This window comes from Erythrolamprus reginae, unplaced genomic scaffold (assembly GCF_031021105.1).
Source record: "Erythrolamprus reginae isolate rEryReg1 unplaced genomic scaffold, rEryReg1.hap1 H_34, whole genome shotgun sequence".
NCBI classification, from domain to species: Eukaryota; Metazoa; Chordata; class Lepidosauria; order Squamata; family Dipsadidae; genus Erythrolamprus; species Erythrolamprus reginae.
In genome coordinates this window covers 8,530-31,570 of record NW_027248489.1, presented here as the reverse complement: position 1 = coordinate 31,570, position 23,041 = coordinate 8,530, and the positions used below count along the sequence as shown (strand labels likewise).

General features: G+C 45.1%; 1 protein-coding gene across 1 annotated transcript in view; it reads right to left on the bottom strand.

Moving 5' to 3' along the window:
- LOC139155623 (zinc finger protein 512B-like) overlaps positions 1 to 17,896 on the bottom strand; it is a 40,651-nt gene extending 22,755 nt beyond the window's left edge. Inside the window, exons 1-7 of the mRNA XM_070730826.1 lie at positions 17,773 to 17,896; positions 16,066 to 16,145; positions 15,246 to 15,374; positions 13,096 to 13,274; positions 11,179 to 11,435; positions 8,311 to 8,382; positions 8,054 to 8,209 (exon numbers count right to left, since the gene is read on the bottom strand). Coding sequence (XP_070586927.1) covers positions 8,054 to 8,209; positions 8,311 to 8,382; positions 11,179 to 11,435; positions 13,096 to 13,274; positions 15,246 to 15,374; positions 16,066 to 16,145; positions 17,773 to 17,896 — 997 coding nt within the window. The remainder of the gene's footprint in view (positions 1 to 8,053; positions 8,210 to 8,310; positions 8,383 to 11,178; positions 11,436 to 13,095; positions 13,275 to 15,245; positions 15,375 to 16,065; positions 16,146 to 17,772) is intronic.
- Between the last annotated feature and the right edge of the window lie 5,145 nt (positions 17,897 to 23,041).

Sequence of the window (23,041 nt, the reverse complement as noted above, 5' to 3'; positions counted from 1 at the left end):
TATTTTCTACTTTGTATGTAATGCTTACGTACTTTTTAAAGCTGGTAAAACATAAAAACTAAAAGAAAGTGCTTCTCCCTTTAGGGTTTAAAAAAAATGAAACAATACAAAGGATTTTCTTAATATAAAGTATGATAAAGATTAATGATGCGCAGGAAGCAAAATGTTGCGAGAGGACACACTTGTGTGTGAGATTTCAGTGATTTTTTGCTTCAGCGCAAAAAAAAGGGCCAATAGAAAAAAACTGCCTGATTGCATGCAATCAATCAGTGCCCATTTGATGGTACAATTCTATGATTTATACATGAATGTGGATGGTTGTTTTTAATAACTGAGGTTTTAGATTATATTTTTAATGTTTACATTTCTTATTCATTGTGTTTTGGTATTTATTGTGCTCTGAGATGCCCTGAGTCTGCGGAGAAGGGCAGCATAGAAGACCCGTTGTACCTACCTGAACGGTCTTCTCGATGCACTGGAAGGAGAGTCCAACATGGGTAATGTACCAATCCTATTGGTAGAGACTGAGTTATAATTAGCATAATAATAACTACCGCCCCCTTACTGCTCCCATGAGCCCCAGTTTTAAAAACGAAGACAATGTAAGAGGATAACCAAATTTTATTAACACAATCAACTTCAAACTCCCCATCTCCGACGTCTCTGAACTTAACAAGTCGGGTGGGTTTGGACTCTCCTTCCAGTGCATCGAGAAGACCGTTCAGGTAGGTACAACGGGTCTTCTCCACTGCATCTGGAAGGAGAGTCCAACATGGGATATACCAAAGATTTACTGCCCATGGGAGGGAGAAGGTCTTGACTGGGACGTTGGAGATGCACACACTTTCTGTAGCACCCGTCTACCAAACGCTGCCTCAGTCGACGCAAATGAGTCCAACTTGTAATGCTTAATAAATGTAGTGGGTGCCGCCCAAGTAGCGGCTCTACAAATGTCTTCTATTGAGGCCTGTGTTGTCCAGGCCGCTGATGTGGCCGCACTCCTGGTTGAATGAGCCGTTAAGCCTGACCTCTCGCTCTGTAGGCCTCCAGAATGCAGTCCTTTAGCCAGCGGCTTATCGATTTAGAAGATAATCCAAGACCCATTCTCTGTTGCGCAAGGGAGACAAACAAAGTCTCGGACTTCCGAAACGCTGCAGTTCTCCTGATATAAATCTTTACAGCCCGTCTTACGTCAATCTTGTGCCATCTTAATTCCGATGGATGATTTCCATGCGTGCAGAAGTCAGGCAATACAAGTTCCTGTTTCCTATGGAACAAAGTATTCACCTTGGGAATGAAGGACGGATCCAATCTGAGTACCACTCGATCCGGGTAGAAAATGCATAAGTCTGGTCTCACAGAAAGGGCTGACAGTTCTGACACTCTACGTGCCGAGGTAATTACTACTAAGAAGACTGTCTTCAAGGAGAGAAGCCGAAGTGGAATGGACCTCAAAGGGTGGACCTGTCAGGGCCTTAAGTACTATTGAAAGATCCCACGAGGGAAACCTCCGTACTGGTGGTGTATGTGAATTTGAAGCTCCACGTATAAAATCTCTGACCCACGAATGATGGGCTAGCGAACGAGCCTCCGGTATCTGTATCATGGTGGAAAGTGCTGATACCTGTCTCCTTAACGTGTTAGGGGCCAATCCCCGGTCTATTCCTGCTTGCAGGAACTCCAACACCGTAATCACCGATGCCTCCTTGGGATTCTTGCCCTCCTTGTCACAAAATGTGCAAAAGGCCGCCCACGTGGCCTGGTATATCCTAGAAGTTGAGGGACGCCGAGTGGCCTGAATTGTATCGATGACCTTCTCCGACAGATCCTGATGCTTTAATCTGTGCCTTTCAAATGCCAGACGGTTAGTTGTAGCCACTGGGGATCCGGGTGTAGTAGATTCCCTTGGCTGAGGCTGATGATGTTGTCTGGCATCCTCCATGGTGGAGCTACTGACAGAGCCATCAGGTCGGCGAACCACGGTCGGCGCGGCCAGTGTGGTGCCACCATCAGAACCTCTGCCCTTTCCTGGAGAATTTTCTCTATGACTCTTGGTATCAAGTTTACTGGAGGAAATGCGTACAGCAGTCCTGCCGGCCAGGGAGACCGCAAGGCGTTTATCCCTTCTGTCCCTGGATCCGGAAAACGGGAATAAAACCATGGGGTTTGCGTATTCCGGTGAGTAGCGAACAGATCTACAGATGGAGTCCCAAACCTGTGCGATATCTGTTGGAAGCGTGCTGGGTCCAGCCTCCATTCCGATGGGTCTAATGTAGTCCTGCTGAGCCAGTCTGCCTGGGTGTTGTTGGTCCCGGCAATATGATCTGCGGATAAGGACGCTAGGTGAAGTTCGGCCCAATCGAACAGGTTTGCCGTCTCGTCCATGAGGCGACACGACCTCGTACCCCCTTGATGGTTCAAGTGGGCTCTGGTCGCCACATTGTCCGTAAGCACTAGTATGTGTTTGTCCTGGACAATAGCGTGGAAGGCTTGGAGAGCCAGGAAGACTGCCCTGAGTTCGAGGAAGTTGATGTTTATAGGCGTCAATTCCTCTGCCGACCACGTGCCCTGCGCCATGTGGGGACCGATGTGAGCTCCCCAACCGTAAAGGCTGGCGTCTGTCGTGAGGATCATCTTGTCCTGCGTTTGAAAGGAGGAACCTCTGAGTATTGCGGGTGATGTCCACCATCTCAGGGAAACCCTGACTTGCCGTGGAATACGTGTCTGCTGATGTGAGTGGCTCACCTTGTCTCTTTGTGCCGGTAGCAAAAACCACTGTAGGTCTCGGATATGGTGCCTGGCCCAAGGCACAATCCCTATAGCCGAGACTAGGGTTCCCAACACCTTTGACAACAGTGACATGGGAACCCGTCTGTGTTGGTTGAGCTCGGCTATCAACCGTCGTATATTTGCGATCCTCTCTGGAGAGAGTGAGACTGAGTTCGACAAGGTGTCTATGACCGCTCCCAGGTGTAGAAGACTGGTACTGGGAACCAATTGGCTCTTTTCCAGATTGATGGTAAAGCCATGACCTTCCAATGTCTGTATGGTCCGGTTTAGGTCCTGGTTTGCCTGCGCTGGCGACCTGGACAGTATGATGATGTCGTCCAGGTACGCCATCAGTCTGATGGATTGAGATCGCAGGTGTGCCGTCAGGGCATCCAGGAGCTTGGTAAAAGTCCGTGGGGCTGACGAAAGGCCGAATGGCATGGCCTTGTATTGGTAGTGCGTCCCCTCTGAACAAAACCGTAGGTACTTCCGGTGTGCCGTGTGTATGGGGACGTGCAGGTACGCTTCTTTTAGGTCGATAGACGTTAACAGATCGTGTGATCTGATTGAGGTCAAGATAGTTTGAAGCGAGTGCATGTGAAAACGCCGGTATTTTATGAAGAGGTTGAGTTGCTTTAGGTTGAGAATCAACCTGCAGCCTCCTGAGGCTTTGGGGACAATGAAGATCCGTGAGTAAAATCCTTTCCCCTCCTCCTGTGGTGGAACCGGTTCTATGGCTTGAATCTCCAGCAAATGAGCGATTTCGTTCTGTAGTCGCTGTTTGTCCTGTGGCTTTCTGACTTGCGGGCAGTGTATAAACCGGCTGGGGGGTAGGCCCACAAATTCCAGGCATAGCCCCCCTGCCACTGTAGCTCGGACCCATTGGTCTGTGGTGGTGGCGTACCAGGAGGCGTGGAAGTGCTGGAGCTTCCCGCCGAGTGGAAACTGGGTGGCAGAGTCACTTTGAGCGGCGGAAGCCCCTCTGGTTGTTCCCCCGAAAGGGCCGTCTCGAACCTTGGTAACCTCTGGGTCGATCTTGGAATGACCCCCGGTCACTTCTGAAGGTTTGATTTGAGAACTGACCTTGCGTATACGGTCTTTGGCTCTGGCCCGTTCCTGTGGTGTTGTCCCAGCGGGGTGTTTGGCGCCTTGTATATGGCGCCGACCTCCGGTCCTGCCGCCTGCCTGCTCTGGGTAGGACCTTCCTCTTGTCCTTGTCCTCAATGAAGACTTTGTCCAAAATATCTCCAAAGAGCATAGAGCCCTGAAATGGGGCTGATGCCAGTCTCCATTTGGACTTCAGATCGGCTGGCCAATGTCGGAGCCACAGGAGACGACGCGCTGCAAGTGTGGTAGCCATGCCTCTGCTGGAAAATTTTGCCGCGTGCAGTGTGGCATCTGCGGAAAATTCCGCCGCGGCTCGTAGTTTAGCTAGGTCCTGGCGTAGTCTGCCGTCCTCCGGTCCCATGCGAGATTGCATTTCTTGTATCCACCGGAGGGAAGCCCTGTTGATAAATGAAGCAGCCGCTGCTGCTCTGAATCCCCAGCTCGCCATCTGGTGTCCCTTTTTCAGAAGTATCTCTGCCTTCCGGTCCTCCGGTTTTAGGCTTTCCCCTGTTTCGGAGGGTACCAGGGCGCTGGAGACCAAGGTCACTACTGGTTGGTCTATGGGTGGGAACTCTAGGAGTTTCTCCACCTCCTCGTCGAACGTGTAAAATCGACGTTCCAGATTGGATGGACCTTGAGACGCAGCTGGATATTGCCAAGGGCGCTTAGCTCCTTGCAGGAAAATATTTGATGCCGGGAAATGCTCTGACTCAGGCTGGGGTTCCTGTAGTAAGGCATCCGGGGTCTTTTCCGCATCTTCCGGTGTCTTGGTTGTACCTGGTAGGTTCATCACCTGTTTAGCCTTAAACAACAGAGTCCTGAACAGAGCTGGCTTAAACAGGCCTACCGGTTGAGGTTGCTCGGGAGTTGTTTCATCCTCAGAGAGGTCATACTCTCTATCACTGTCCTCTCCCATAAGTGGTTCCTCAGATAAGGACCCCAAACCTGAGGGGGGCGGTGCTGACCAGACCTGTCCTGGTTGAGATGATTGCTGGCCATATTTGGTAGCCCCGGCCGCCATGCCTTGTGAATAAACGTTTGCGATAAGATCCTGCAAGTCTGGTGGCATGTCTTGCCAGGTGCTTGCCTGTGCCCTCAGACCCACCGCTGTGGGGGTGAACGTGGCAGTTGGGCCCAAGGAACTCCTTCCAGCATGACTAGCTGACCCTGGTCTGTTCCATGAAGGGCCTGGGGAAGACATGGTGTGTGGCAATATAGTTGATTGCCTATCCGGTGACCAGTCCCCTTCAGATAGGCCAAAACTGGGCATGGTGGCCTGATCTGGTGTTGCTTGCCTCTGGCCCAGTGGTACTGTAGATGGAGAGGCCTGCAAGGCTGCCTCCAGCTTCTTTTCAAGGGCCTTAATACGTTTTTCGGCCTCCCTTATGGATGAGGCCGAAGCTGAGGACTGTGAAGTCTTAGACTTCTCCTTAGCCTTCCCCTTGGGCTTTTCCTTGACCATAATAGGGGAGGCAGCCCTCTCGGGTCCCGCTTGCTCTTCCATTTACTCACAGTAGTTGTGTAACTGAAGAACCGTTTGGGCCTTGCAAGCTCGTTGCACAGTAAATTTTGCTGGCTCAGAATCAAGAAAAAGATGGCCACCGTCTTTCTGGCCAATTGCGCTTGCGCACTGAGGCATGTAGCCTCCTCGCGCCTACCAGCTGTCGGAGGACTTCCGGTTACCGCTCTTTTGGGTTGCGCAAGTAGCAACCAAGATGGCGGCCCCCATGCCTTTCGCAGCTTTTTTCTCCCTTCCGGGGGGGGCGGGGGGGGAGCGCTGCGGCTTCCAGCCCCCTTGCGGCCATAGCAGCTACCCGCTGCTTCTCCGGCGGCGCGCTCGCCATTTCGCTGGTCTCGCCATCAATCCCGGCCGTCCCAGCGTGTTTTGCTCGCCCTGCGGCTTCCTAGCCGGCGGCGGCGGCGGCGGCTTGTTCGGCGGCCGCCGAACAGCTGAGAGGCTCGGCTCCGTTTCCTTACCTTGAGCCTCGCTACAGCGCCTTCAGGCTACCCAGTGGAGGGGGCAGACCCCTCCACCTTCAGCCTACAGCCCTGGTCTGGCCACGGAGGTCAGGGACCCCAGGCTGGATGCTCCTCTACGGGGTGTTCCCACGGAGGGAATACAAAACCCCTGAGGAGTATCGTTGGGGGTGCTGCCCGCGGAGGACAGAGACCCCTTCTTCTGTTCATCTCTCTTCTGTGTTCCTTCCAACCTGAAAGACAAAGAACAAGATTAAACAGGTCAAAATCATCAATTTAATTACAATTTAATTGTATACATATATAAAAATACTATAAGACTCCTAAGGAGCAAAACTCAGTATGTCTCTACTCTTGGACTGAGATTTTAAAACTGGGGCTCATGGGAGCAGTAAGGGGGCGGTAGTTATTATTATGCTAATTATAACTCAGTCTCTACCAATAGGATTGGTACATTACCCATGTTGGACTCTCCTTCCAGATGCAGTGGAGAAATCAGATAGATAGATAGATAGATAGATAGATAGACAGACAGACAGACAGACAGACAGACGTCATGGAACCTGACTTCTCACTTTCTCCTGCGTTTGAAATCCGAGTTAGGCTCTCAGAAGACCAGATAGATAGATAGATAGATAGATAGATAGAGAGAGAGAGAGAGAGAGAGAGAGAGAGAGATAGATATAGTAGATAGATAGATAGAAAGAGAGATAGATAGATAGATAGATATAGTAGATAGATAGAAAGAGAGAGAGAGAGAGAGATTGATAGATAGATAGATAGATATAGTAGATAGATAGATAGATGGATAGATGGATAGATGATAGATAGATAGATGATAGATAGATAGATAGATGGATAGATGATAGATAGATAGATGATAGATAGATGGATAGATGATAGATAGATGGATAGATGATAGATAGATAGATGATAGACAGATGGATAGATGATAGATAGATAGATAGATAGATAGATAGATAGATAGATAGATAGATAGATAGATAGATAGATAGATAGATAGTTAGATTTGGGGATTAACCTGGGTAAGAACGAAGCTTATAACAATAATAACAACAGAGTTGGAAGGGACCTTGGAGGTCTTCTAGTCCAACCCCCTCCTTAGGCATGAGACCCTAACACTACTTCAGACAAATGTTATCCAACATCTTCTTAAAAACTTCCAGTGTTGGAGCATTCACAACTTTTGGAGGCAACTTCTGTTCCACTGATTAATTGTCCTGTCAGGAAATTTCTCCTTAGTTCTAAGTTGCTTCTCTCCTTGTTTAGTTTCCACCCATTGCTTCTTGTTCTACCCTCAGGTTCTTGGGAGAATAGCTTGACTCTCTCTTCTTTCTGGCAACCCCTGAAATATTGGAAGACTGCTTTCATGTCTCTCCTGGTCCTTCTTTTCATTAAACTAGCCATGCCCAGTTCTTGCAACCGTTCTTCATATGTTTCAGCCTCTAGTCCCGTAATCATCTTTATCGCTCTTCTCTGCACTTTTTTTAAAGAGTCTCAACATGCAGCTTAATGTGCTCACGTGCCACAAAAGCTACTGGGGGAAAACCAATCAAACAGTTTGCAACAAAATAAAATAAAAGAAAAATGGGCATAATGATTAAATTATTTAAAATATTAAATTTAGAGAGAAACATCAAATTGATATTAAGAAGAAATATTATTAATATAAAGCACTATTATACCATTGAGAAAATGAAACAAAAAAAATGGACATATTAATAGGAAAATTAACAAGATGTATATATGTGTAATAACTAATAAAGGGAAAATATTATTATAAATGAATGAGCTGCAAACCAATTACACTGCCATTTAGCAGGTGTTAATACTAAGTTATGATATCAAATAATCCATGTATAAAGCATGATGCTTTATTTTTTGTTGTGCGTTATATGTACATATCAAATGTTGTTTTGTTGTTCTGTTTTCTCTTCGTTTTCTTTCTTTTTTTTTTAATAAAGTTTTTTTTAAAGAAAACCAACAGTTTGTAACCTAAAACAGTGTTTTTCCAAACTTGGCCCCTTTAAGATGAGTGGACTTCAACTTCGGCATGGCCAGCTGGGGAATTCTGGGAGTTGAAGTCCACCTATCTTAAAGGGGTCAAGTTTGAAGAAGAAAAAAATGACTTAGAAAAACAAGGGAATTGCTTCAAAGAGAGCAGCTTGTTCAACCTTACCTGGCGCTGAAGGAGCTGTTGCTAAGGCGGTGGCCTCTTTTCTCGCATGGGATCCCAAAAGCTTTTTCCTATGATCTTCGGGGTTGCTGCTGAGGAAGGAAGCTTCCAACTTCTTCGCGCGATGCGCCTTAGCCTTGTCTTCTGCTTTCGCCAGCCCTGTCGAAAAGCAGAGATTAATTTTGGAACATTCCCACGTTGTTGAGTTATTACTGGATTATGACAGAGGAAATGAAAATGGAAAAAATGTTTTATTTTACCTTTTAATCCAAACGTTCCTGAGATGGATGGCTGTTCTCCAGTAAACTTCTTAGGCGTTTTCTGTTTCCTTCCTAACTCAAAAAGGAGAAAACAGAAATAAAACTTTGGTCAAACCCCTGGGAGTTGAGTCGCCCTTCTGTACTAACACTTGGTTTTGCATATTTTATTCCTCAACTAATGGCCTTGAAAAGAGAGAACGAAATAACCAGGATTCAATCTAATTATTAGGTTCAATAAATCCGATTAGACTTCTCCTGGTTTTTATCATGCCCTCTCTGTTTTCTATTTTTACCCTTTGTAGTTTTTAAGAAACATAGAAACATAGAAGACTGACGGCAGAAAAAGACCTCATGGTCCATCTAGTCTGCCCTTATACTATTTTCTGTATTTTATCTTAGGATGGATATACGTTTATCCCAGGCATGTTTAAATTCAGTTCCTGTGGATTTATCTACCACGTCTGCTGGAAGTTTGTTCCAAGGATTTACTACTCTTTCAGTAAAATAATATTTTCTCATGTTGCCTTTGATCTTTAAACATGCCTGGGATAAACATATAAGATAAAATACAGGAAATAGTATAAGGGCAGACTAGATGGACCATGAGGTCTTTTTCTGCCGTCAGTCTTCTATTTTTCTATGTTTCTATCTTTCCCCCAACTAACTTCAGATTGTGTCCCCTTGTTCTTGTGTTCACTTTCGTATTAAAAACACTTCCCTCCTGGACCTTATTTAACCCTTTAATATATTTAAATGTTTCGATCATGTCCCCCCTATTCCTTCTGTCCTCCAGACTGTACAGATTGAGTTCATTAAGTCTTTCCTGATACGTTTTATGCTCAAGACCTTCCACCTTTCTTGTAGCCCGTCTTTGGACCCGTTCAATTTTGTCAATATCTTTTTGTAGGTGAGGTCTCCAGAACTGAACACAGTATTCCAAATGTGGTCTCACCAGCATTTTATATAGCGGGATCATAATCTCCCTCTTCCTGCTTGTTATACCTCTAGCTATGCAGCCAAGCAACCTACTTGCTTTCCCTACTGCCTGACTGCACTGTTCACCCATTTTGAGACTGTCAGAAATCACTTTTTTGTGGTTCTACTCTTTTTATAGTGACAAATTCCTTGTCTGTCTAACAACATTTGGTCAAATAATATTTTGTTCAATTCTAATTCTGAGTTTCCTTGGGCTGTTAAGTCTCTGGATCACATCTGTGCAGAAATTTGCCAAATCAATAAATAAAATAATTAAATGGAATCCATAACCACTACTTCACCCCCAGCTCAAAAATTTCTCCTTAGTCTTCTTGAGCTTCTGAGGTTTCGCTAGTCACTATCCATACAGGTTCCAAATTTGTCTTCATGAACATAAGGACCAGAAGCTTGGCTTTAGAAAATAACAACATGAGAGAGAATGTCTCATCTTTCCACAATGCTTAGAGGTAGAACTTCCAAATGCTGGTGATCCAGGCAGGATAATTTCAAGAATGGGCTTAAGAATAAGGAAGATACAGTAGTAGTACCTGTACTTAAGAACTTAATTCGTTCCGTGACCGGGTTCTTAAGTAGAAAAGTTTGTAAGTAGAAGAAATTTTCCCATAGGAATCAATGTAAAAGCAAATAATGCATGCAAATCCAATAGGAAAGAAATAAAAGTTTGGAATTTGGGTGGGAGGAGGAGGAAGAAGAGGAGGAGGAGGAGGACAGTCGCTGCTGAAAGAAGGTGAGGTGAGGGGAATCAAAAAAATCCAAAACTTTAAGGCTAAAAAAAAAAGAGGGACTCTGAGGCTGCGAGGAGGAACACGCCCCTCGCATACACACAGTAGGAGGCTGCCTCCCATACACTGCGCCAGAGAGAGAAACCCAGGCAGGTGAGAGGGGGGAACCTCCCTCTCCTTTGACCGAAAGGCGGTGGCTGCTGCTACCTGCTTCCTGTTCCTTCCCATGCTGAAGGGCTCCCCTCTCCTCTTGCTCCCTCGCTTTGTAGCTATCGCCTTTCCTTCACTGGGGTGACTCCTCGGTTTGGCTGAAGCCGAGTTGATCTGGCCTTTTGCCTGTCCGCACCCAGACGCTCCGGGAGGCAACTTTGCGCCGGGTGTATGGGAGGCAGTACGAGGGAGTCACCACAGCGAATTGGTTTATTCCCTCTCCAAGCGCCCAGAGAAAGGAAAACGAAGGGAGGGAGCATTTATTTTCTCTGGGCGCTGGCAAAGGTTTGCTTCCGCGCATGCACCTGCACACTGGGACACACGCACGCACGTGCACACATACACAAGATAACCAAAACTGAACAAATTGTAAGTCGAGGACTACTTCTAACGGCTTTAGCTAAAGTCAGGCGTTATGCAAGGATGTTGACCAATCAGTCTGTTCCATTCGGGGCAGATTCCTATTACCGCCATTACTGGTGCGCTGCGGGTGCAACTTTGGTTATCTTGTGTGTGTGCCTGTGCACGTCCCATTGTGTTCTTGCTTCTGCGTATGCGCAGGAATCAAAACCTCACGAGGGGACGCGTGTATGTGATTTGAGTGATTTTTCTTTGCTTCCGTGCATGCGCAAGAGCAAAAAATCGCTGAAATTTCACACGCGCGCATGCTCTCACCAGATTTTTCTTCCTGCACATGCGCAGCAGCAAAAACACGCTAGTACACGCACGCATGCAAGATAACTGAAGCTGCGTGCATGATCACTACCAATGCGCCATCGTTTACCATAATGGTAGCAACCCACTACTGGTGTTCCATTCCCTCCCCTCCCTGCTTGCACCCAAATACAACGCAGGCAAGCCAAACACCGCACAACTTTCCCATTTTAAACCCGGAGGACTCCGCTCCCCCAAAGTTTGAGAAACGCTGATCTAATCTTACTGTGCTTCATCCTTTCGGGGTCTTCCTCCTGCTTCAAGGCCTGCCTGCTTCCATGATGTTTGGAGCTGCGGGTGCCCGGCGTCTGGCTGAGGGGCGTGGCAGCCCTTTCCCCACCTCCAGCCGCAGCCGTCTTCAAGACTCTGATGCCTTGGCTCACGGCCACGTGCTCTCCGTTCTCGGGGTGCTGCAAGGTGACCGCCTTCTCCACCTTTGATTGTTTGGGGTGAAGGGTGGGGGACATGGCGCGTTCGGCAGCTCTAGGGCAAAAGTCACAATTTTAAAAAATAGGTTGTTTATTTTAAAAAAGAAAAAAAGAATATACATCACATATACATTGTAGAACAAGTCATACTCCTTTTCTATTGCATCTTATATTGCCATTTCTTATACCTAGCGCTATACTAACCTATATACATTCACATACATGAAACAAGCATAAATACTTTTGCTTTTATAAAGAGTAGTAATTCGGAGAGGGGCGGCATACAAATCTAATAAATTGAATTGAATTGAATTGAAAAGAGATATTTGTTTCATTAGTGTATGTATTTTTGTATTTCTATATTTGACTTTTATTTATGCGTGTACACTGATACTTTGTATTGTCATGTTTGGTTTTTATTACGGATCCATTCATGCCATTTTTGCCATGTCTCTTTGGTATCTTTTCTTCCTTTAATTGCATTCGTCCATTTCCGCGCATTTGCAGATTTTTTCTATGGTTAGATTTTCGGATGGGGTCTGTTCTTTTTTCCACATTTGTGCGATTGAGATTCTTACCGCAGCAATTATATGCGTCATGAGAGAAAGCGTTTTTTTGGGGGGTATTGTTTTTTCCAGATTCCAAGAAGCATAACTTCTGGTGTGAATTCTGGTGTGTTTCCAGAACTGAGCACAGTATTATTCCCAATGGGGTCTCACCAGCGCTCTATACAGCGGGATCACAATCTCCCTCTTCCTGCTTGTTATACCTCTAGCTATGCAGCCAAGCATCCTACTAGCTTTTCCTACCGCCCGACCACACTGCTCACCCATTAACCTCTAGGCCACAGGTTTGTTGGCTGTACCAAGGGGAAGATTAAGTGTTTTTCTGGCGAGACCAGTCTATCACCCTGTTTCCCAACTTCTGGTGGGCCCCGCAGGCTAGTGTTTCACCCTCCCCAGGCTCCGAAGGCTTCCCTGGATCTGGGGGGAGGGAAAAAATGCCCTCCCCCCTCCTCCCGGAGGCTCTCTGGAAACCAAAAACACCCCCCAGGGCCTCTGTGTGAGCCAAAAATCAGCTGGCCGGCACACGTGCGTTGGAGCTGAGCTAGAGTAACGGTTCGTGTGCCCACAGATATTATTATTATTATTATTATTATTATTATTATTATTATTATTATTAATTAGATTTGTATGCCGCCCCTCTCCGCAGACTCGGAGCGGCTGTCAACAACAGGGGGAGATGTCTTAGTTCCCCCACGCTTAACGACAGAGGTGGGTTTTAAGGAGTTTGCAAAAGGCAAGGAGGGTGAGGGTAGTCCTGATCTCCGGGGGGAGTTGATTCCAGAGGGCCGGGGCCACCACAGAGAAGGCTCTTCACCTGGGTCCCGCCAGACGACATTGTTTCGTCGACAGGACCCGAAGAAGGCCAACTCTGTGGGACCTAACCGGTCGCTGGGATTCATGCGACAGAAGGCGGTCCCGGAGATATTCTGGTCCGATGCCATGAAGGGCTTTATAGGTCATAACCAACACTTTGAATTGTGACCGGAAACTGCTCGGCAATCAATGCAGACTGCAGAGTTTTGGTGTGACATGGGCATATCTGGGAAAGTCCCTGATTGCTCTCGCAGCTGATATGGTATGGTTCCGTATGCCGCGGTTCGCCATCTCTGTCCTAGCGTCTCCTCTTGCTCCAGAGGCCCAGACCCCTACCTTTTCTTTCCTGCCCCCTTGCTGGTTGCCTTCTGTACTTTGTTTTCCGCTGGGGGGCTGGCTGCCAGCAACGGGCTGTCCAAATGGTTCCAGAGGCAATGTTTCTCCAGCTGAGTTTTGGATGTGAAGACGGCTTCGCAATACAAGCAGGGGAAGGTGCGTTTCTCGACAACGGCGCCCTGGAAGGAAAAGAGAAAAAGGGAGAAAAAGGTAGTGGAAATAAGAGCAAAAGAAGGGAAAAAATGCAATACATTGGTTTCCAAAAAGGGGTCAAAACATGGCTTGTGTGAGAAACATAGAGGCCCAGACAACTATGGGGCTGGCCACATCCATCTCCCACACCCATTAATAACTGTTAATGTCCCCCCACCCATTCTTGGAATGTGTCACCTTTTGATATTTGGAAAGTTATTTTTATAATTTTAAAACTTTCCCGTCTTAAATTTATTCATTCATTCATTCATTCATTCATTCATTCATTCATCAGATTTGTATGCTGCCCCTCTCCGCAGACTCGGGACGGCTCACAGCAATAATAATACAATATAAACAAATCTAATATTTAAGTTAATTTAAAAAACCCCAATTTAGAAACAAATCATACATACTGACATACCATGCATAAATTTTATAAGCCTAGGGGGAAGGGGAAGTCTCAATTCCCCCATGCCTGACGACAGAGGTGGGTTTTAAGGAGCTTACAAAAGGCAAGGAGGGTGGGGGCAACTCTGATATCTGGTTAATCTTGATTTTAATGTTAAATTTATGGATTGCATTGTATACTGCTCATAGTCTCTCCCTGAGAGCAATGGGCAGTTAAGAAAATATGAAATAAAATAAAGCAATAAAATGATAATAAAATAAAGCAATAAAATAATAAAATAAAAATAATAAAAAATAAAACAGTAAAAAAATAATAATAATAAAAACAAAACAAACTCCTCTGAGAAAAATGGGCAGTTAATAAAATATGAAATAAAATAAAATAATAATATAAAATAAAGTAAAATAATAAAATAAAATAAATAAAATAATAATGAAATAATAATATAAAATAATAAAATAAAATTAAGTAAAGTAATAAAAACAAAACAAAACAAAACACCCATCTTCTACATTAGCTTCCCTGCGAGGTTTTGGGTTGGGGGAACCTGTTCTTGACAAAACACAGATTGGTTCTGCTGTCCAATATTCATAATCCTATTTGGTTAATAGTTTGAATTTTACTAAGCATAATCTGCAAGCTGCGAGCTGCATTGGTTACACAAGCTATTTATTTATTTGATTTATATGTATTTTGTTATTTCCGTATTTATGACTATTGTTACCCACCCTGAGTCCTTTTTGGAGTGGGCGGCATATAAATACAGTACAAATAATAAATATTTTGTATTGTATTGGATTTGTATGCCGCCCCTCTCCGCAGACTCGGGGCGGCTAACAGCAGTATACATAAATAAACCCCTTGCGTAAAAAATAAATAGTTCTGAGACACCCATAGTATTCTACCTTACCTGAGGATGAGTTCATACAGCATAGTTGAACAGATGAATTTTTAAAAATCTAGTGGTAATGCTAAGATTAGCTAACAGTTGCCAAAGCTACTGACCCTTTCTCTGGCCTTTTTTTGCTCTGTTTAGACCAGTTTTTTTCAATTTTGGCAACTTTAACCTCTGTGGACTTCAAATCCCAGAATTCCCCACTCAGCAATGTCTACACCAGTTTTTCTCAACAGTGGCAACTAGAAAGAGAGATGGTCTTCAACTCCCAGCCAGCAGTTGCTGACTGGGGAACTCTGGGAGTTGAACTCTACAAGGCTTAAAGTGGCAAAGAGTGAAAAATGCGGGCCTAGATGGATCAGAAAAGGCCAAAAGAAGGGTCAGTGTTTTTATCACTGTTGTTAGCTGCCCTGAGTCCATGGAGAGGGGCGGCATACAAATCAAATCAAATCAAATCAAATCATCAATAAATGAAGGGTCAGTGGCTTTGGCCTGCTAGCTAATCTCAGCACGGCTGGCTGGTGACTTCAGGGAGTTGTGTGTCTCAGTAACAAGAGAAAGACTGGTCCCAATTGTAGTCGCAAATCAAGGACTACAGAGTTGCAAATGAAGGTGGTCACTAAATGAGGACATCAGGACTGACTTTCTTACCCCCTGACACCGCTGGAAGTGGTATTTCAGGCCATAGATGCTTGGGAATTCCAGCCAGCAGCCCGAGTTGGGACACTTCACCCTGGAGTGGGCCTTAAATTCCTCCTTCCATTGATTCATCAGAGACAGCTGAGAGGAGAAAGTCCATAAAATGAGAAAAAAAAGAGAGACAAAAAATTCAAAACGAGGAGGCAACCAGGGAAGAGAGACTCTTGCAGGGATATTTACACAAACTAAGAAGTTTAGTTCTTCACAAGGAGAGTCCTTCACTCCTCCTCTCGAAACAAACTACCTTACTCCTCCAGACTTCAAATATTTATTTTATTTATTTATTTATTCTTTGTCCAATATACAATACATCTGGAAGAGAATAGACATTGAGTAATATATATAAAGATAGTAAGTAAATACTACAGCTAGACAATTTACAACTACGTCGCCTCCGAACTGATTTAATATTTATTGACCCCTCGCATCCTGGACACAAACTGTTTCAACTCCTACCCTCAAAACGTCGCTACAGAGTACTGCACACCAAGACAACTAGACACAAGAACATTTTAACCCAAAGTCACCCAACCTGTTTTTGTGTCTGGAGGTTTGTAAGAAAAGATTCCAAAACCATTTGACTGGGGTGGTATAAAGACTCCTGCCTGAAGCAGAGGGTTGGACTAGAAGACCTCCTGGGTCCCTTTCAGCCCTGTGTCCCAAACAAAGAAACAAAACTCCCCAACTCCCGTTAAAAGGAATGCTCAGTAATTCAAGGATGTTCTTCCCCACTGGTTGCCAGAAAAGACAGAAAATATAATTAAAACCTTACGGGAATATCTTTTAAGGCCTGGTTTTCGGTCTTGGGCCTGCCTTTCCGTTTGCTTTCTGTTTTGTCATTCATTGCGTTTCCTAGAGAAAAGAAAAAAAATGACACAGGCTTTTAAATCAACATCGCTTTCACTGCAAGAGGGGTTTAATCTGGTGGTTGAATGTATACGTGATGACTACAATGTCATTCGTATTACTGCAGGATGTGGCTGGGGAAGACAACATTGCCTTGAAGTTCCAGAAGAAATCCCTGGCTTGGAGGAGGAAGAGGAGTAGGTGAAGGAGGAGGATAAAGAGGAGGAGGAGGGGAGAAGGAGAAGAGGAGGAGGAGGAGAGTGCCACTGAATCTGGAGGCTCTATTGTCCATGTGGTGCTGACAGCTGCCAACGTACACTGCAATTTGCAAATTAGCAAATTCAGGGATGTAATATTTTTTTTAAAAAAATTCTACCTTAAATCAAATTGTATACAGTATTAAACAATGCCTGAAAGGGCTACCTATCCATTTTCTTCTCTTGCTTCCAATAGAAGAGAATTGTTTACTTCCTAAGCTTTGCATTAGTCGTGGGTGCTCCAATACTAGTGACGTTAAGGAAGAGATTGGGCAATCTTTTTTCTGAAATAATAATCATAATAATCATGATAATCATGATGATGATGACTCGGGCGGCTTACAACATATATAAAAGGTAGAATACATCGAGATACATTTAAAAAGTTACATTTAAAAGCTAAAAACCTATTAAAATTCACCCATATCCATTCAAACATTCAAACAAACTCATTATACATTCATTGGCCAGGGGGCAGAATCTAATAACTCCAAGCTTGGTGGCATAGGTGAGTCTTTATACTCTTTTGAAAGGCGAGGAGGGTGGGAGTAGTACGAATCTCCAGGGGGGGAGCTGATTCCAGAGGCCCGGGGCCCCCACAGAGAAGGCTCTTCCACTAGGCCCCGCCAAGTGACATTGTCTAGTTGATTGGAACTGTAGAAGGCCAACTCTGTGGGACCTAACTGGTTGCTGGGATTCATGCGGCAGGAGGCGATCCCGTAAGTTATCTGTCCCCATGCCATTTAGGGATTATCGGGTTTCCTGCCTGAGAAGGGGGTTAGACTAGAAGATCTCCAAGGTCCCTTAATAATAATAATAATTATAACAACAACAACAACAATAATTTATTAGATTTGTATGCCGCCCCTCTCCGCAGACTCGGGGCGGCTCACAACAATAATAATAACAATGTGACAGTGTAACAAATCTAATATTTAAAACAAAGCATCTAAAAACCCATTATTTAAAAACCATACAACACAAGCACGCCACACATAAAACTATATAAGCCTGTGGGAGATGTCTCAATTCCTCATGCCTGGCGATATAGGTGGGTCTTAAGCAATTTATGAAAGGCAAGGAGGGCGGGGGGCAGTTCTGATCTCTGGGGGGAGTTGATTCCAGAGGGCTGGGGCCGCCACAGAGAAGGCTCTTCCCCTGGGGCCTGCCAGACGACATTGTTTAGTCAACTCTGTGGGACCTTATCGGCCGCTGGGATTCTGTTATTTTATTCTATTCTATGATCGTGTCCGGCTCTTGTTGATTCTATGGCCCAGGGTCTCTCCCCATCTTCGACTCCAGGGCAGGGCTCTTGGCTCTTTGGTGGATGCAAAAACTGACCTCCCTTGACCCCACTTGGAAATTCCAATGCCTACCCAGGTTAGACTGTTCAAAAGCTGGATGGACTTTCAGTTCCGCCTTTCTGCTTTCTCTCTCCGTGCTGGTCCTGCTGGACCCTGCGGCCTTCTTTCCAGCTCTGTAGGTATAGTGGTCTGCCATAGCTGAAAGAAAGGAAGGAAGAGCATCAACTCAAGAACCTGGACATTCACACAAGCGCGTTTGGGTTTTTTTAAAAAAAAACCTTCTGGGATGGAGGTTGAAGACCTGGACTATAACCTAGTGCTGCTTTTTTCAGAACTTCAGAACTACCCGTCTGGATGGAGCCACGCCCGGTCTTAGTCCAAAATTAGGTGCCTCTTAATGACCAACCAGCTTTGGTCAAGCCAGGAATGAAGATACAGGTCTCCCAAAGTTGCCCTCTCCAAAGTGGCATCTTGAAGGCCATTTGAAAACCCAACCAAGAGAAATTCTTGTGCCTTAGACCAGGAGTCTCCAACATTCGTAAAATTTAATTTAATTTAATTTAACTGAATTGACTTCTATGCTGCCCAATCCTGTGCGGCTCAGGGCAGCTTACAACAATACAACAATTATTTATTATTATTATTATTATTATTATTATTATTATTATTATTATTATTATTTATTAGATTTGTATGCCGCCCCTCTCCGTAGACTCGGGGCGGCTCGCAGCAATAACAAGAACAATGTACAATAACAAATTTAATATTTAAAAGTAACTAAAACTCCCTTATTTAAACAGCAAGACATACACACAAACATACCATGCATAAACTATATAGGCCTGGGGGAGATGTCTCAATTCTCCCATGCCTAACGGCAGAGGTGGTTTTAAGGAGTTTACGAAAGGCAAGGAGGGTGGGGGCAGTTCTAATCTCTGGGGGGAGCTGGTTCCACAGAGTCGGGGCTGCCACAGAGAAGGCTCTTCCCCTGGGTCCTGCCAGACAACATTGCTTAGTCAACAGGACCCGGAGAAGGACAACTCTGTGGGACCCAAATGGTCGCTGGGATTTGTGTGGCAGAAGGCGGTCCCGGAGTAATACAATACAATAGATGATGGATGATGGATGATCTCTGGCGGGCCCGGGACAGGGGTTTATCCTCTGTCCTGGTGCTCCTTGACCTCTCAGCGGCTTTCGATACCATCGACCATGGTATCCTTCTTCACCGGCTGGAGGAGTTGGGGGTGGGGGGCACTGTTCTTCAGTGGTTCTCCTCCTACCTCTCCGGTCGGTCGCAGTCGGTGTTAGTGGGGGTTCAGAGGTCGACTCCAAGGTCTCTCCCTTGTGGGGTGCCTCAGGGGTCGGTCCTCTCCCCCCTGCTATTCAATATCTACATGAAACCGCTGGGTGAGATCATCCAAGGGCATGGGGTGAGGTATCATCAGTATGCTGATGATACCCAGCTTTACATCTCCACCCCATGTCCAGTCAATGAAGCAGTGGAAGTGATGTGCCAGGGCCTGGAGGCTGTTGGGGCCTGGATGGGTGTCAACAGACTCAAACTCAACCTGGATAAGACGGAGTGGCTGTGGGTTTTGCCTCCCAAGGACAATTCCATCTGTCCTTCCATTACCCTGGGGGGGGGGAATTATTGACCCCCTCGGAGAGGGTCCGCAACTTGGGCGTCCTCCTCAATCCACAGCTCACATTAGAGAACCATCTTTCAGCTGTGGCGAGGGGGGCGTTTGCCCAGGTTCGCCTGGTGCACCAGTTGCGGCCCTATCTGGATCAGGATTCGCTACTCACAGTCACTCATCACCTCGAGGTTTGACTACTGTAATGCTCTCTACATGGGGCTACCTTTGAAAAGTGTTCGGAAACTTCAGATCGTGCAGAATGCAGCTGCGAGAGCAGTCATGGGCTTACCTAGGTATGCCCATGTTTTACCAACACTCCGCAGTCTGCATTGGCTGCCGATCAACTTCTGGTCACAATTCAAAGTGTTGGTTATGACCTTTAAAGCCCTTCATGGCACTGGACCAGAATATCTCCGAGACCGCCTGCTGCCGCACGAATCCCAGCGACCAATTAGGTCCCACAGAGTTGGCCTTCTCCGGGTCCCGTTAACTAAACAATGTCGGTTGGCGGGCCCCAGGGAAAGAGCCTTCTCTGTGGCGGCCCCAACCCTCTGGAACCAACTCCCCCCGGAGATTAGAACTGCCCCTACTCTTCTTGCCTTTCGCAAGCTCCTTAAGACACACCTGTGTCGCCAGGCATGGGGGAACTGAGACATCTCCCCTGGGCATATACAATTTATGAATGGTATGTGTGTATGTATGTGTGTTTAGAAATGGGGTTTTTAAAATGTTTTTAGTAGAAATTTAGATTTTTGCACTTTGTTGTGAGCCGCCCCGAGTCTGCGGAGAGGGGCGGCATACAAATCTAAATAAACATAAACATAAACAATACAATAGTACAAATATTAAATGCTAAAAATAGTAAAACCCCATTATAAAACCCATTAAACAATCCAATCAAAACAAACATGCAAAAGCTGTCTGAGGAAATTCTGCGAGTTGAAGTCCTTCAGACTTAAAAGTTACCAAGGTCGGAGACCCCTGCTTTAGACAAAAAGGTCTCAGTAGGCCCTGCATTCTTTTGAAGAAGAGTTTAGCAACTTTTACAATGCATGGACTTCAACTCCCAGAATTCCTCAGTCAGCATGGGGAATTCTGGGAGTTGAAGTCCAGCCATCTTAAAGATGCTAAGATTGAGAATCAGGTGGAAACTGTCCATTAAAGTTACAAAGCCTACAAAATATAGGGAGCTCTCAACTTTCAACCACAATTGATCTTGAAATGCCTGTCACTAACAGAGACAGTTGCTAAGTGAATTTTGCCCCATTTGATGTAGAACTGCATCAGCAGCTACAACCCGTCATTTCAACCCTGACCTATAAGTATCCTCTTTTATTAATACAGTATTCAATTTTAAATCCTTTACTACAGAGAATGCCCTACAAAGGAATAGCATTTTGCCACCCAAGAAACAAACATTAACTGTGTTTGCACAATATTCTTAACCCGGTTTTGGAATTGACTCATTTTTCAAAGTTGAACATTGAGCAATAAATTAGCCTGTCCAGTTGTGCACAAAATATTAAGCCCTCAAAAAAAACAGGGGATCACAGAGAAATACATCTGGTGTAAACTGACCTGGAATGACCTGATAGCTCAGCCCTTGTTTAAAAGATCAAAATATCAAAATACTCAAAAAAAAAGCAAAAACCCCCAACCACCAGGGGTAAAAACAATCACAACAAAGATTGTCGCGAGTAAGAAAGCAATGATAATTCTCTCAAGTCCTCAATTTAAAGATAAAGGATAAGGAAAATAGAGGATATTTTTTTAATATGGTTCCACAGAATCAGCCTCCTCAGGGCCCTGTCGGCCAAACAATGCCGACTGGTTGGTCCAAGGGGGAGAGCCTCCTCTGTTGTGGCCCCAACCCTCTGGAACCAACTCCCCTGGAGATCCAGTCTCCTTGCCTTTGTAAGGCATTAAAAACACACCTATGATCGCAGGCCCGGGGACTGCAAGACTCGCACCAGCCATTTGTATGAAAGAGGTACGATTGATTGTTTTAATAGTTGATTTAATATATTTTCTAATGTTTTGATTGTATTTATTTAGAAACATAGAAGATTGACGGCAGAAAAAGACCTCATGGTCCATCTAGTCTGCCCTTATACTATTTCCTGTATTTTATCATAGGATGGATATATATTTATCCAAGGCATGTTTAAATTCAGCTCCTGTGGATTTACCAACCACGTCTGCTGGAAGTTTGTTCCAAGCATCTACTCCTCTTTCAGTAAAATAATATTTTCTCACGTTGCTTCTGGTCTTTCCCCCAACTAACCTCAAATTGTGCCCCCTTCTTCTTGTGTTCACTTCCCTATTAAAAACACTTCCCTCCTGGACCTTATTTAACCCTTTCACGTATTTCAATGTTTCGATCATGTCCCCCCTTTTCCTTCTGTCCTCCAGACTGTACAGATTGAGTTCATTAACTCTTTCCTGATAGGTTTTATGCTTAAAGATCTTCCACCGTCTTTGGACCGGTTCAATTTTGTCCATATCTTTTTGTAGGTGAGGTCTCCAGTACTGAACACAGTATTCCAAATGTGGTCTCAACAGCGCTCTATACAGCGGGATCACAATCTCCCTCTTGCTGCTTGTTATACCTCTAGCTATGCAGCCAAGCATTCTACTTGCTTTCCCTACTGCCTGACCACACTGTTCACCCATTTTGAGACTGTCAGAAGTCAATTTACTATGTTTATTTTTTATCATTGTGAGCCGCCCTGAGTGTACAACGAGAGCGGCCTATAAATCGAATTAAATAAATAAATAAAAATAAATGTTTGGTCGCAAGTTGAGGACTACCTGTAAAACCCACATTGGCTGTCCGGAGTGCTCTCTCTTCCCTATTTCCAAATTCAGCCAGGCTTCCAACGTATTTGGCCTAATCAGTTCGCTGGCAAAGAGCCAACCATCGGCTCAACCTTATTAATTAACCGCTAAGGGGCTGCAAATCTAGTCTCCCTGAGAGGCTGGAGAAATTGGCCATTTTCTACTCCCCCCCCCCCAGCTGAAAAAAAAATAATCTAGATTCTCAGCCTGGGGTGTCAAAATTGAGGAAGGACTACGGGCCAGGATTCAGCCCACGTGGCGCTTAGATCTGGCTTATGGGACCGACCCTCCGGTGCCTCTACCAGCGAAAATGGACATTGTTCTTGGCCCTTTGGGGCTCAGTTTTTGCTGGCAGAGGGTTGCAGGAGGCCTTTGCGGCCAAAAAATGGAGCTCGGGAGCTCATTTTTGCTGGCAGGGTGCCCAGGCCGCCACAAATGCTCCCGACATGTGTGATGTTGAGCTTAATTCTCTGCCTTACAAGGCCAAGGTTGCAAATCCAAGTCCCAGTGAGGGTATGGCTAGCTGATGAGGACAAAATAAGGCCGAAATAGATCTATCCTAGTCTCCCTTAATTTTCAAATTCACCAAAAACATGTGATATACATACTTACATACATACATCTACGAAAACAAACATACATATATACATATATACATATAATAATGCATAAAATAGTGCAGAATTGCCACTGCTCCACTCCTACCTCCTACCTATTCCTGTTGCTATGCAGTCAGTCTTTATATGTTGCCTTAGTTTTGGCACATTTCATCGGGCTTTTTATTAACTTAGCAAATTGTTCAGTATGGTCAATGTAACACGAGATGGTAACCGCGTGTAAATCAACGGAGTTTCTGAAGTGAAGCA